This window comes from Tinamus guttatus, unplaced genomic scaffold (assembly GCF_059628265.1).
Source record: "Tinamus guttatus ecotype Peru unplaced genomic scaffold, ASM5962826v1 Tinamus_guttatus_pri_ptg000618c, whole genome shotgun sequence".
Lineage (NCBI taxonomy): Eukaryota > Metazoa > Chordata > Aves > Tinamiformes > Tinamidae > Tinamus > Tinamus guttatus.
The window spans coordinates 561,652-577,603 of NW_028289152.1; the positions used below are offsets into that span (position 1 = coordinate 561,652).

Genomic DNA, 15,952 nt, shown 5'->3' on the forward strand with positions numbered 1-15,952 from the left:
TTTTTGGACATTCAGTTCTTGACAGCGAGATTTTCCGCACACCCTTGATGTGCTGGGAACATCCCTGCATCTCCCCTGATCACAGGGAAGGCTCTTTTTAACTCCCAGCAATTGAAACGGGAAATGAGAGGGAAAGGGGAAAATTCTTGTCCCCACACCGAAGGCAAGCATGCAGGGCAGCTTAATTTTGTGCTGCCTACAAGAACACAGGACACACCAGTGTCAGACATCTCCCTGCAGGTCAGCCCTGATGTTCAAAAGCAAAATGAGGAGGCCAGAAGCACCTCCCATAGCTTGACTGCCTCAGTGCAAATCTGAAAATTCCACCTGACAACAGCAGCTTGGCAACGAGGCGGGCAGGAGGCTACAACAATGCACTGCTAATGACTTCTGCTTCTGGGCCCAAACCTCATCCTCATCAAAGATGCTCCTGTTACCAGCTCAAGACCAACCTGGAAGGGCTGTTTTGGAGCAGTTCTAGCCTTGCAGTCCCTGTTCCTACAGTCAAGCTTTTTCAAGCCTGCCACCTCAAAGGTGCATGGGTGAGCAGCCCCTTTCTCTGCCCACTCCTCTCACTCAGCTCAGTCACAACAAAAGTCAGACTTCTCTGGAGGTCCATCCCTGGGGAGCTGTCTCTGAGACAGCACATCTGCTGGTGGCTGGGACATATATGCTGCTATGGGACACCCTTTCTGGAGCATGTGGTATGGCCAGAAAAGCTGGAGAGCAGCAAGGAAGATGCAGGTTTCCTGTTGAACCTGAACTGAGCTGAGCTGAGTTGTTCCATTCCCTTTGCTACTGGGAAGCACAGAAGCTGCAATAGTGTGTGTCACTGCCCGGTCGTTGTGTCTGTTCCTCTCATTACTGAATGGAGAGAAGGGAACGTATAGACCTATGGGGCAATGCAGGAGGGCCTCTGAGTCTCCACTGCAGTGGCTGTGGGGATATGGGATCAGTTCAAACATGTGCCTCATGTGCAGACAGTTCTGCCAGAGACCCCTGTGCCAGGGTGAGTCCTTCATGTGCCCACAACACTGGAGCAGAGCACAGTCCTCTCTGTCGTGTCTGTGCTTTGTCCTTGGACTGAAGATCCTTGGGCTATTCTTGTTGGCTGCAGGGAGCCTGAGAGCAGAAATTCCTGGCTTGCAGCCATAGCAGAGCCCCTGATGGGAGAGAGGGGTTCAGCAGGAGCTGCCCAGAGGACCAAAGGGGCTTGTGGGGCTGCAGGAGCAGGGTTTCTCCCTCTGTGCAGGAATGGGGCCTGCAAGTTGCTGCAGCTGGGCTGGCCACAGCAGCCTGATGGGTGAGAGGTTTTGGTAAGAAAACAGGGCGGGATCAAGACAAGCCTGTGTGCAATGAAACCCTCCTGGGAGGTTTGGGGGTTTGGCACATCAGACCAAATGACCCAAAGCACTCCCCTTGAGCTTTTCCTCTCAGCATCAGGCTTCTTGGCCTCATTTGAGCTTCCCCAGGACCAGACAGGCAAATCACGGGCCTTTAAAAATACCAGGACTTCACATGGGCCACAAGCCCCATTCCTCCTGGTTCCTAAGGTCTTACAGGTGCTTCTGGAAAACATGTCTCAGGAAATACTGGTGTTTATTCCAATTAGTTTCCCAAAAGCGCTCTTCTCTCTTGGTCTCTCCCAGTTGACTTCCTTGTCTCTTCAGCAAAATAAAAAGGAAAGGGAAATCATCCCAGGCGTTTATATTGGAGGAAAGATAAGTGGTCCTTCTCCCATTATTTTGAAGTGATATTCCACCTGTGGGGCCACAGAAAAGAAACAACAAAGATTATGATTAACATCTGTTCTTCTCCAGGGCCTGGAAATCATTTCCCACCCTCTATTCTGACCCTTCACTTGAGCCTTCTTGACAGTTCTCTTATGCCCCTAAGCTAATCCTAATAGGTCAGCACATCTGCAGATTGTCTTTTTGATCTAATTGATGAGCTGAGCTAAACCAGAATTGTGCATCCCCTGTTCCTGAGAGGCCTAGCAGGTACCATTCCACTCGAACCAAGGAGGGCCTTCTCATGTCTTTCCTGGGAATGCAGTAGTGACAAATGCATTGCAAAATCAGAGCATGAGTTTTTCAAGCAAATCCATGACAATGGCAGTCAATGGCCAAATGATCTCAGGAGGAGATCTCTCTCACTCCCTGTTCACAGACCTGTGCTTTCCCATGAATTTATACCGCATAAGGAGGTTCTCAGGCAGTAGCACATACCTCTCCTGGCCACCTCACTATTCTTCTCACCAGTTTCTCCACTGGGGGCATGGGTACACTGCCCTTCCTCCTGGATTTCTTCACCTTCCGTGAGGATCTCTTGTGGATGGCTGGAAGTTTCCTGAAAAGAGATATTATGGAGAGGTGCTGTGAGCACAGGGGAATTTTGGTGCCTGTCCTGCCCTTAGAAAGTTCTGCAGCACAAGGCAGTTCTCTTGGCTGTTGCCATGAATGATGTGGGCTCAACTGACTGTTTTCACATGAAGTGAGAGCGAGTTCACCCCCAGCTTTTATGCCCAGAGCAGCAAGGAGTGCCCACAGGAATGATCCTTATGCCCGAGTACCAGCTCTCTCTTGATGCAACATGAGCAAAGCACGGTTCTTTACAAAGGCAGCCTCCAAGAGACGTGGCAAATATATGGAATAATGCCTGATAGTCCCAACTACTGTTTGTTAGGAAATGGAAAATGACTGTTCCTGGAGAGCCGGAGTCCAAGAAGGAGAGGGTGGCAAGTGTCTCACCTGCCATGAGTTTCTTTTCTTTCAGATTTCTTCCTCTGCTCTTTCTGTATATTCTGAGCAGCAAGTGTGGGCTCTGGGATGCTTTTTCTGGAGAGGAGACGATTAGCAGGAAGATTTCCTGTAGGCAGAAGACAAGAAAACCATCCAGGACAGCATTGCAGAGGGCTCTTGAAAGGGAAAGTTATGCAGCTCTTCTCAGCCTGAGGTCAAACTGAGGGGTGTCAGACTGATTCCTTTGAAGCCTCATTTCCTGGGTGGGCTTTGGCCATTCTGGACACTGCCTTTTCTCTCACTTATTGTTCGTAATTTACAACATCCTTTCTTGAGGTAGTGCTTTTCTCACTCTCTATCCTATTCAGAGAAAGGAGAAGTGTAAAAAGGAAGGAGGGGACTCGCTGGGATGTATGGTTGGCCTAATAGAGTCTCTCTGAGGGCAGTAATTTAAGGCAAGAGAGCAGATCCTTGGATCTGCCTACTGATCTCACATGCCTAGAGGTCCTCTTTTGACACAATCAAAACCAATGAGTTGTTTTGGGGGTGTTTATGAGGCGCGTTTAGGAGACCAGGACATGGAAATGGAGGAAAGTTGAACTTGGAGATATTAGTACAGGTGGGAGTGTTGCACTGCGCTGAGGTCTTGTTCCCTCAGGACGCACTTGAGATTTGCCCTATTGGGGGAGCAGCGTCACATCTAGCGCCTCATGCTACCTGAGCCATCACACTGTCACTTGGGTTCCGATGGCCTACCCAGGAGCACAGAAGGAGAAGGCACAAGCCTCCACCAAGAAGCAGCAGCTCCATTACCTTCCTGGGCAGTGCTGGCCTCTCCTCTCCTCTCCTCCTCCTGCTTGGGCTTTACAGGTGGCCTAGGTAGTTTTTGATCTCTACTCTCCACCTTGTACCTGGAAAGCAGAAAAGGAGTCAGTCTAAAGCGAGAGCACTTTTGCAACCTCTGTCAATATTAGAGACACAGGGGCATTTGGGAGGTGCTGGGGAGTCCCTCTTTTTTCAAAGCGCAATAGGCAGAAGAGGCCAGATGCTGGAGGAGTGTCTCATCAAGGTGAGAGGCATCATGAAGACCTCCAGTGCCTGGAGGGGCATGACCTTTCTCCTCTGACTCTTCCCTGTGCTTCCTGTGAAACTGCCAAAGCAATTTCAACCCAAATCCCCTGTGTGCTTTTGGGATCATCACCCATCTCCTGTTCCTGATCATGTTCAGGCAGAACACTTTAGTCCCCTTAAGGTTTCCAGAATCCTTTCATTGTCCTTTCTGACGAACCTGCATCTCCCACACACATAATAGAACCAAACACTGAGCACCATGGGAGCCAGGAGAAAGCTCTCCAAAATCCCACTAGCCACAGTGTTCACTTTGGCCTACATAGGTCTCCACATTAAAAAAAAAAAAAAAAACCAAGACAATATGATCAGGACCCATTTCATTCCTACAGATCTCTCAAAAGAAATAAAAATGTCCCAAAGCAGCAACTAAGAGGGACCTGTATTTTGATGTGCATTTCAAAGGGTTGCTCATAAATGGCTTTCTGAGCAACGTTCACAAGGACTGGCAACACAAGGTTGCAAAACATGCCATGAGCAGCTACTTGCTTGGCCAGGTTCCTTTCCAAGAAGGAAACATACTCACTCAGGAAAGACAATGACATGACGAGAGTGAGTCTGGGAAAGAGCAGTTTCGGTGCCTGAGAGCACCAAATTCCTCATCTCCGGCATCTGCAAAGGAGAGAAACACATGGGACATGATGCCAAGAGAATTATCTAAGTGTTCACAGGGGAAAAAACTCTTCTACTGCTTAGAGAAAGAGCTGCCTCTGAAACATTCAATTATTCTATTCCCATCAGCAGTCCCTCCAGTTATGCACCGTAACAACTGGAGAGAAATAAAGGAGAAAGGGGAGGAACATGGTCATGCCTTTTACAAGGCTCAGGATTCAGAGACTCGGTTAGCTCAGGTCTCTTCTAATGCAGAAATCAAGGGAGGCAAGCACATGAGAAGGCATTTCAGCAGCTGGACCGCTCTGTTTTCCCTGCTGTCTGGACCTAATGCTTCAAAGAGAGAGAAATGAGGTCAATAGACAGTTGACAGAGTTGTGTGACATTCCCACTGGCCTAGGCAATTGTATCCATAAGGAGATCAGGCTGAGCTTCCAAAGGGACTCATAAAAAGAATTTTCAGAACCTTAAGGGAAAGGGCTGAACTTGCTGCCTTACCATGCCAGACATGTTCTAGGGGAAACATGGCTTCTGAGGCCATCCTCACAAAAAGGGGCATGAAAGCATGGCTTTTTGCAAGGAGGGAAGTCTAGTGGGGAAAAAAACACACAAGGCCTCCTCTTGTCTTGGCCTTCTTTGCTGAGAATGTGGAAACTGTCTCCAGGATTGTATGAATCTTTGAGTGGACCCAGTACACTTCTGCACAGGTTCAACTTCATTGCCAAGTCCTCTGAATGCCAAAGACAAACTGTCCAGGTAGCTGGCATTCCTCTCAGCCAGGACTGTCCATGTCCTTCAACAGGTCATGGCAGGCTAATAGAATTGCATTCCCTTGGGAATTCAAAAAGATGACAGGGAGCACCGGAGAATTGGAGAACTTACCGTAAGAAGGGCCGCTAGCATCTGCTCGGTCCCATTAAGTCTTTTCAGGAATTCTTTGTAAAATCTCATTTTCACATCTGCCCCTTCAATTATAAGCATGCCAATGTTCTTCAACACAAAGACAACATTTCTCCCGCTCTCGAGGCAGCGGCGGAAAAGACGCAGGGTCTTCTCTATGCCAGCCTCCACTGTTTTGCGGGGAAGAGAGATGTCCTCGGCTATGTGAGCACATTTCAGGGGCTCACAAAGCTTATGACCTAGGAAGCAGACCAAGAGGAAAAAGGCACTAGTAGAACACACAAAAACACAGCATCAACAGCTTTGTGGTCTTCAAGCAAGCAGCTCTTACAGAACTCCCTTTCTTGACCTTCTGGGACAAATCATGTGGGAAGATGTTCAAAGCACTGCAAGCAGATGTGCCAAGTGGATAGCAATGCTTTCTTCCCTACAGTGTTTGAAAGAAAAGGCCACAACCATCTTCTACGAATGTGAGCCTTGACGGCAGGACGAGGAGAGGAGGAAATGATGAGTTTCTTTCATGGGTGCCAGGTCAAAGAACTTGGGCCAAGCTCAGCCCATTCCACACAGGGAAAGATTTCACAGAGCCATGTTACATAAATGAAAGAAAGAAGGGAAAGAAAGAAAAAAAAATGAATGCACTATACTCCTCTTAATCCTCCAATCCATCCAGCACCCTCTGAAGTGCACAAGACAGCTGTAGTGTTCACAAGGATGACTAGCAATCACAGCAAAACCTGCCTCTGATGGGTTTTCACATGCACTAGGATCCCAGTCTCCATTTCAGGGCTATTACAGCTGACTGTGACCAACTTCAAGGTGCAAGGAGAAGGGAAAAGCCATCATGAATGCCAATATTTGCCTTTACAGAATTGCAGCTGTAGCCTGCTGTGAAATCAATACAGGGAGAGAGGGAATACAATGGTAATTGCCATGATGAGGTCCTGAAATCTACAAATTGAAATTGTTTTTATAACGTGGTGACAGAAGTCTGGAGCTTTAACAGTTACTGCTAGACAGGGCTAATGCCCAACCCAAAGATGTCCCAGAAAAGTGGAGGCCAAAGTTTTAGCATGTCTTCTTACCAGGAGCATAGGCCTTAGCATAGGTGAGGCGGTGAACCTCCGCAATACTCTTTGAAAGATGGAACATGGGTCTGTGAACAGTCACAAGGCCGTATTTCCTAACAGCAACTTGCTCAGTCACCACACAAAAGGTGCCAAGCCGAATAACTCTGACTCCCTGCAAAGAGGAAGGAAGAAAAGCATTACTCGAGTGCCAGGTGAAGAGGCTTCTAACTGGTCAGTTGCATGAAGATGGAGCTTGGTGTCCTGCTCAATCCTGCTGTGCAAAGGGGATGAATGGAGGAGTGGGGAAAGCCTTGGAGAACCCTTGGAGAATGTCTTTAGAAGAGCACTTGAGGTGTTTTCATTCCCCCTCTTCTTCATGCTCTCAGAAAATGCAAGGAAACGTAGAGAACTCATCCCTCAAATACCTCCAGTGCAGAAGAAGGGCTTCTGGGGAGATGTAGGATGGCAGACCCACCTTATTCAGCATTAGCTGCTCTAGAATGTAGTTGGAGACTCCTTCCCAGATAGTAAGGGTCTCTGGAAAAGAAGTGGAAGATACATCAGGCTCTGTGTGGCCCCGCTCACAAATGTGCAGCACATGGTTAACCAAGGAGGTGACACCTGCAGTCGTACTCAATGAGCAAACTGAGCCCAACCGTGAGAGGGTCTCAGCAGCTGAGTTTGAGATGGCATTAATGGGGAGCCCTGGCAGCTCAGGTAGGCCTTCTCCACTGGGAAGCACCTGTGGCAGGGACTTCTGAGTGGGGTGTCCCAGGACAGTGGGGATAGCATGAGGGTTGGGAGCCAGGAGTCCTGACAGCCACACTGCCAAGTGAGGCAGAGGGGACCATGAGCCTGGGCTCTGGCAGCAGTTCCAGCCCCAGCCACGCTCCTCCAGCCCCAGGCTTTCCACAGCCATGTTCACAGTTCATGATCTCTGTGAGACTTCCTGAGATAGACCTTCCAGAGGCCTTACCCTGTGCTGGCAGCACTGGTAATCGGTGCCCATGAGACCTGCCAAGGCCAGAGTCCCAGAGCTCCATCCTAGTTTCTTTGCTCATTTGCTCTGGATGAAGAGCAAACAGGAGGTGATGAGGAAACAGCTCCTCTCCTGCTCCTCCTGTACACGTCACCTCAGCCCTGTGCTACTCTGGCCGCCCCTTGCTGGTTCCCGCTCAGGGTCGTGGGCTCCTCGCAGCAGAGCAGAGCCGAGAGCAGTCCCAGCGCGTGGGCTCTCCCAGGCTCGTCGCGACGTGTGAGGAAAGGTCGCAGCGTGCGCTCTGACTGCTGTGCCTGTGACACGGGATGTCCCCTGTGAGCACAGCCCGTGTCACAGAGGGGTCTGACCCTCATCACCGCGGGCCAAGCCAGGGCTGGCCCTGCGGTGGAGAGGGACTGCATGGGGCGCTCAGGGGCTGCCCTTGAGCTACACAGACTGTGAAACAAGAATGAATCCTCCTCCCACCGTGGGTCTTGGCCTCGCTGGGAACTGTGACTGCGCTCACATGGCCACAGCTGCGCACACAAAACCTGGCTCTCAGGGAGGGCACCGAGCTTCACGCCACACTCACCCCACAGCCACATAGTGCAGGTGGCTGCTGCCACCGCGGGAGGGAGCGCTAACCACTGAGCCCACCAAATCATCCAGCTGCTCCTTGGCAGCCACCACAACGCTCTTCTCGCTGCTCCCACTAACGGCTCCTTCCCTTGACAGTTCCTCGGCCACAAAACCTGCAGGAACCTCTGTTCATCCACAGCCAACCTGCAGACGCCTTTTGGACCTCATCACTGCAGCATCCTGGTGTCTGGAGTAGAGGGGAACTGAGCAGGGCAAGAGAGAGCAGGCAAGAGAACTCAGCATCTCCTAGCAGGAATGGCTCTGAGCAAAGAGGGAGCAATTACTGTCCCAGCTGGTTTGGGCCTCTATACTCTGTGCAGGACCTAAAAATACCTTTTCTATTGGTGTGGATCTGAATATGAAAAAATACTGTACATCAAAATTGCAAAGAAAAAGATGTTTAGTGAACCCTTTTCAATATCTACCATTTTATAGCCCTCCTTCATTATGTTTAGTTCTTTTCTTGGTGGTGGTGTATCTTTTGAATTACTGGTCTTTGGAGGAGACTTTGTGTGTGATCTGTTTTAAGGAAAGTGAATTGGAGTGGAATGCCATCAGAGGGTCATGGACATCTGGTGCCACTGCAGGTGCCCTTGTTCCCCCCTGCTGAGCCTCTGTCTGCAGCCCTGAGGGGCTCCGATCTCCCACTGGTCCCTGCAGGATGGGCAAGAGCTGCAATAGCTCTTTCATGCCAGAAACTCTGCAAGTTAGTATAACGTGCAACCAGGGAGTCCTTCAGTCTCTGCTGCTGCCCTTTTTCCTCTCCAGTCATGGAGGGAGTGCACCTGAGAAGCTCCTATTGCAAATATGGAGCTCAATTGCTTGGAAATGAACATCTGTGGGTTTGCCTCAGTTCCTCATAGATCCTTACAAACCCTCGGCTTTGCCCATCATCCTAGTGCAAAGCTGCCTTGTATTTCCCCTCAACCCCTCAACCTGCAGACAACCTATCTGCACTCTCTGGTTCAGCTGCTGCCTCTTGGGCTCCCTTGTCCCACTCCTCTCATAGACAGCCCTGCATGTTTGCTAAATCACTGCCAGGATCCCTCCTGGACTGCCTCCATTTGCCTGTGCTCCCACACATCCCCAAGATGTACCCAAAAGCAGGACTGCTCTCATTGACATTAGGCCTTGGAGTTTATGCCATAATTTACACCCCTTGGCAGGACCTATCTCTGCACACCCAGGTGTGAAGGGGACTATCAGTGGTACCAGCCCCACCCGGGATGATAGTTCCATTCACAGGAGCCCTGGTTCAGGAGACAGGTCCTTCCCTGAGCAATTCACAGGTCCTTTCCTTCAGCCTGTTTCAGGGCCATAGGCCTACCATAGTTTTTTTTTCTCCACTACTTCCTGCTGAGCATGAGCAAAAGCCAGGGTGCCAGGCAGAAGGTCCCTTTCCCAGGCATCCTACCAAGGGTTCACGATCCATGACTGGGCTTGAATCACTAACCTTTCAGTTCACAGGCAAACTGAGTCTCCCACGGTGGCACAGAGTCCTGCCTGGGGCTCTCCTGCACAGCTCTGGCATCAGGAGAGACGCCTGTGCTGCGGGAATGGGAACATCCCTGAGCCGAGCCATGCCCCAGCCCCAAGGAAGGGGATGCTGCCCTCGGTCCACTGCTGGCTGCTGGTGGGCAGTACGGTGCGGGGGGAATGCCTGGTGCCCAGGGAGGGGCTGTGGTCACCTCCCTGACCAGGATCAGCTCTTCCTGCTCTCCATGGCCCCTCTACCACACAGCCTGGGGGCAATTAGAACTGTGGGGACATCACCCAGAGCAGGGCACTTCCTCACCCCACTCACTCCTGCTGCTGGCATCAGGGACAGCTGTGACGCATACACAAGTGCTGCATGCAGGGGCAGACATGGCTCAGGGAAGGGCTTTGCTCCTCTCCATCCACACTCCCCCTGGGAGGGCAAGAGCATGGGAGCAGCACGTACAGTGAGAGTCTCCTCCTGCCCCAACAACTGCAGAGATGTCGAAGGGACAGTGCTCTGTGGTTTGGCCCTGGTCCCGATCCAGTCTCACAGGGCACCAGGAGACTGCTCTTTTCTGCACTATTGGGAGGGAGTGATCAAGTAGTAAAGAAGTCTTTCAGACAGAATGACAACTTCATATTTTTTTATTGAAAATGCATAAACAAATCCTTCTTTTGATTCTTGTTCCAGAACAACATAGTTTTCTTGCAAGTCATGAGTGAAAATTAATTCATGAAAATTACTAAATGGCAACATCAGGACAAGGGGGATCAGACTTCCCATCCCAGGCTTCCTTCCCAGGGCAGAGGTGGACTTAGCAGCTTAGGGAACAGCTTCCTCACACATCTCAACCCCTTTATCTGCCTGCAGTATGCGAGTCCCATCTTGGTGGATGGCGTTTGCCACTGGTGCACATGGCTGACTCCTGCTTCTTCCCCAAGAGCCCCAGGTCATCTTTTAGAAAACTCTTCTTTCACCAATCGGCCCCAAATCTACCTTTTGCAGGGGGCCTTTGGGTTTCCTCCACCCCAGGTGAAGGACTCTGGAGCCCTTTCCGTGGCTGAATTCCAGAAGGCTCCTGGTTAGCATGAGTAAAATGCGTAGTAACCCTGAATAAAATGCATAACAACAACCCAGTCCTTCAGCATTTGGGTAACAGAGACCAGAGCTCTTGGATCACTGATTGATGGGCATTGAGTTTATTACTATTTCTACTGCCTCTCTGCACATGGACAAGTACTACTGTGCAACCAGTCACAAGGAGAGAAAATTATCTGAGGTTTCCTGGGAAAGAGCAAATTCCTTGTGGGATATTGAAACAGATATGTGAGACTGTGTAGAATTTGTTGAGGACATTTTATAGGTATTGTGGGACTGAACAAAGCTTATGCTGGAATGTTGCAGTGATGGGTCAAAGGCAGGAAGGAGATCCAAGTGTTCCTGCTCAAAGACAGGGAGAAATTGCTCAAGAGTTTCATCAAGTCCTGTCTATGAAGGATGAAAACCACACAGCCTCTCTGGACTGCCTCTTGAGAGCTTTCTTGTTTCAGTTTATGTCCATTGCCATTCCTCCTCCCACCATACACCACTGTGAAGAGCTTTACTTTGTCTTCTCAAAAATGTCCCTATTGGTATTGAAAGGCTGCTCTGAGATTCACCAGAATCTTCCTTTCTCCACACTGAATGAGTCCCATTTCCTCCACCTCTCTTCCCCGGGCTCAAAATTCCTGAACACTTTGGTGAATATTCAATGAACTCCCTCCTGTTTATCCACGTCTTCCCTGGACTGAGGGTGCCAAAACTGAGGGTAGAATTGCATATGTAGTCTAATGAGTGCAGACAGAGTGGGATGATCCCTTGGCCATCCTTGTTGCCAGGACACACCTGTGCCAGGGCACATGGCACTGTTGCCAGGGCACATGTTCGCTTCAGGTCCATCTGGATCTTCCACTGAGCCTTCCCCACAGAGCTGCTCCCAGCCAGGTATCCATAGCCTGGATCACAGCAGGGGGCTGTTCCTTCCAAGGGCAGGAGTTTGCATTTGTCCCTGTTTGAACTCATATGGATTCTGTTGGCCCATTCCTCCAGCCTGTCAAGGTCCCTTTGGATAGCATCTATGCCCTCGAACTTACCTACAATCCCCTCTCCTCAAAGACATTTGCCAACATGATGGCAGCACTCTGCCACCTCTGATATGATAAAATTAACAGGATCATCCAGACCAAAACTAAGAGAACCATTCAGACCATGACATCCTAACACGGATACAAAATGATTGTTGGACGTCATGTCAAATCCCTTCTTCAAGTAAACAGAAAATGACTTACAGTGCTTGATCTCCTCCACAAATCTAGTCTTTGCATCATGTAAGACACATAGGTCCAGCAGGCAGGAAAGCCAGATGGGTAGGATGTAACCTTGGTCACTCCACGCTGCCTGTTCTTCCTTTATTTGCCCAGAAATATCTTCCAGGAGGACTCCAAGAATTTCCTAGGCACCACTCTGAGCTTAATTGAGCTTTAGTTCGCACATCATCCTTATAGTCATTTTTGACGGTGGGTGCAAATTTTGCTTTCCTCCCATCATCTCAGTTCTCCTCTAATCTCCAAGCATTATAAAGACAATAGACATAGATGACAGATGCCTTGAAAGGATGTTGGACACGTCTCTTAGCACCTTCTGATGTAGTGTTTTTAGCCTCCTCTTTACCGCACTAAAAAAGATCTGATGCCCCAATATTGCCTCAATGGAGTTTTGCAGTTGGCACCTTACCATTTCCTGCTGGATTCTCCAAAGTTTCCCTCATCCTTCCTGGTCTGGAAGCCCATAACTGGGATCAGTATTCAAAATGGGGCCTTGCCATCTGTGAGTCTGAGGCAGTAGCAACTCCCCTTGACGTGCTGGCCACTGCCTTTCTCCAGGCCTCTGTCTGGAATAGGACCCCTCAGAGGGAAAAGATGAGCACATTGCCAAGTAAGTGTCCCAGGATGCACTCCAGTTGTATAGGCTGTTGTCACATAGGAGAGTTCTGTGAGACCTCCCCAACAAATTCACACTCTCAAATGTCCCTAGAGGCTGTCATACAGCAAGCTGGGACATACAGCCTCAGCCTTAACAGCATCAAACCAGAGACTTTTTCCTATTGATGAGGGAAGCACAACAAAAATACATACAAAAAAAAATATGTTGTTTGTGTCCAAGAGCACAGGAGGACTGCCCAGGAGACCACCATATGCCATTAAGGATATCTGCTTCTAGTGTTAATCGGAGTGAATGTGAAAAGCATCAACATACGAGTCCTCAGCTAGCCGCATTCTAGCCTCAAATAGATAGACCATATCTTGGAAAAGCCCATGGTGGGATCCTTCCATATTAGCTCCATTAGGTGAGATGATTCTCCTCATTACTATGGTGTCTCTGAAAGACAAGACCCATGAAGTGATCGTTTTTTCATCAGAAATACTGGACAATGCTGTTGTTCTCTACAAAGAAGAAAAGTTTTCTACTTTTGCAAACTTCAGGTGAGACTTGTCTGCCTGAATCCCCTGAGTCAGAAATTGCCAGCTTTCAAGGTTCAAATGTTTCTAAGGGAGCCAATTATCATCTCTATGTCATTTCTAAGACTGTCTATCAGGTATAATTGGCTCACTCTGAAATGTGCTGTCTTCACTAAAAATAAATAATTCATTAAAAAAGAAAATAAAAACACACGTAAGAAGAAGACTTCCACCTTCCTCCTGAACTTTATCTTCTGGACAACATGCTTTGGGTGGTTTCAAAGTTATAAACTGCTTCAGTTTTCTCAAGATGACTAGGTTCTCTCCCGTAGGTTTTAGCAGCTAGATCTTGCACAAACTACAGAATGTGTGTTTCAGTTCTCATGCTATGGTGTTCAGATTATCAGAGCCCACATATAACAGCTCTGCTTATACCATCAGCAGGGGTGAAAAATGTTTTTTACTCTAATACTCTGAGTCTTGTGGCTTACTATATTATGGGATTGCTCCTTTGTATTTGTCCTTCTCTGGGCCATGCTGTAACTCTGTTAGAAAGTGAGTTCCTCTGCTGTTACAAAATAAACTGGGAATGTAGGATGCATCCAATTCTATTCTGTATCTCTCCACAATTTGCTGGAACAGAAGAATGCTGCAACTCCACAGGTTCCTGAAACTGCAGAGCTCTTTGGGAGCTTGGACACAGATAGCTTCAGCAAGTTATCAAATGTAAATATATGGGGTGTTCTTTGTGCAGAAGGTAAGTGCAAAAGCACAAGCATAAGAGGAGAATATTTTCCTTGCAGCTGTTTTTGCTGCTTTGTGCATGCATGACCTGCAAATAGGGAAGTTGGAAATGTAGCATGAAAAGAATGCATTGCATATTGTGATTTGATGGCAATTTTGACTGGTTGTTACAGAGGTGGAAGGACCTTGGCAGCAAAGACCTGCATCTTACATTTATCCATCTCTCCTCCCCCGCCTTTTTTTTTTTGAAGGAAAGAACAACAACAAATATTTGAGGAATGGGGAGGAATGGAGAAATGGAGATATAAGTAGTGAGGAAAGATTTCTTTTTGAATGAATGAATGAATTGAATATTCAAAGAAACTGTGTTGCTCTCTTCCTCTCACCATGACAGAAAGCACATTTGGATGGGGAGTATCACGCCTGTGACTGAGTTTGTTCTCGTGGGATTTCCAAACCGCTATGAAGTGGAGATCATCTTCTTTGTGGTGTTCCTGCTCGTTTATTTAGTGACTGTCTTGGGAAATGCTCTTGTCATTGTACTGGTCTATACAGACTGCCATCTCCATTCTCCCATGTATTACTTCCTCAGCAATTTGTCCTTCATTGAGATGTCCATGACTTCCTCTGTTGTTCCAAAAATGCTGGCAAACTTCCTGTCAGAGAAGAAGACCATCTCCTTTGCTGGCTGCTTTAGCCTTCTCTACTTATATTTCTCCCTGGCTGCAACAGAGTTCATCCTCTTAGCCATCATGTCCTATGACCGCTACGTGGCAATATGCCACCCCCTGAGATATCCCACCATCATGACGGAAAGGATGTGTGGCCAGCTTCTCCTGGGTGTGTGGGTGGGTGGCGTGGTCTTGATCTTGCCATTAGCAGTCCTGAAAGCCAAGCTGCCATACTGTGGTCCCAATGTCATTGACCACTACTTCTGTGACAGTGCACCTCTCCTGCACCTCGCTTGCGCGGACATCTGGGTTGCTGAGCTGAGGGGTTTTGTGGTGTCCATTCTCCTGCTCCTTGGCTCCTTGGCACTGACTGTGTTCTCCTACACCTGGATCATTTTGACCATAGTCCGTATCCCATCTGCCCAGGGCAGGCAGAAAACCTTTGCCACTTGTGCTTCTCATTTCACTGTTGTTTCCCTGGGTTTTGGCATCTCCATCTTCATCTGTGTCAGGCCTTCCCACGTGAACCCTGGACACCTCAACAAAATCCTCTCTGTTCTCTCCAGCATTGTGACTCCTCTTTTAAATCCCTTCATATTCAGCCTAAGGAATCAGCAAATGAAAGAAGCCTGGAAAAATGCTTGGCACCATTGCCTGGGGATGGCTGAGGAGGCCAGAAAGCCATGAGAATCATTGTGGCTTGTAGGAAGTCAGTCCTTGACAAATCTCAACAGGATCTCAGCATTCATGGTGTCTTCCGTCAGAATGTGGCCTGTTACAGCCAATGTTGAGGAATAGCACGTCTCAAAGGTCAGCTTCACGGCAGCACTGTTGTGTCAGGCCCCACCAATATTCTCCTGCACTTTAGGCAGTGATGGATGTCTGTGTGGTGCTATGTGGTTGTTGGGCACAAAACAGTCTCCTAATCAGAACAAAAGGCTTTAAGACTGAAAGGAACAGAAAGACTACTCAAAATGGAGTGGTAAAGTGAAAATAAATTGCTGTCAATTTTTATTACTAGTTTTACTAAATTTTCATCATATAGTCATGTTTTCAAATGAAGTTTTCAAGTTTCAAATAAAGTGTTCTGCTGGAGAGTAACATCAGTTAATGCTTCTTCTTTGAAGTATAAGCTATAGCTGATAGAAATAAGATGGGAGGCTCTCAAAAATTAGATGCAGAAAGAGAAGAAATGCTGAGGAGTGCCAGAAAGAGAGGGAGAAACTGAACAGTGAGACGGAAGAATTCAAAATCAGATCTGTGCCCGTAATAGAAAGATTCTCTTTTAAGGAAAGGATGGGAACAATGAGTAAAAATTCAAATCTTCCTACTCATTCATATGCATAGGTAGGTAGATTAAGAATCAGATGCTGACCACTTTCCCCTCCTAAAATCCACGTCGCGACGAGCCTGGGAGAGCCCACGCGCTGGGACTGCTCTCGGCTCTGCTCTGCTGCGAGGAGCCCACGACCCTGAGCGGGAACCAGCGAG

The 15,952-nt window shown here is 48.4% G+C and overlaps 1 protein-coding gene across 1 annotated transcript; it reads left to right on the plus strand.

The window, feature by feature from the left end:
• The first annotated feature begins 14,197 nt into the window (after positions 1-14,197).
• LOC148592330 (olfactory receptor 6M1-like) lies at positions 14,198-15,148 on the plus strand. The gene has a single exon (XM_088535167.1). It carries the CDS (start codon positions 14,198-14,200, stop codon positions 15,146-15,148), a length of 951 nt encoding a protein of 316 aa, XP_088391293.1.
• Positions 15,149-15,952: the final 804 nt, after the last annotated feature.

Excerpts from the sequence above, each read along its gene's own strand:
- LOC148592330 (XM_088535167.1), top strand. The coding sequence starts at position 14,198 with ATGGGGAGTATCACGCCTGTGACTGAGTTTGTTCTCGTGGGATTTCCA.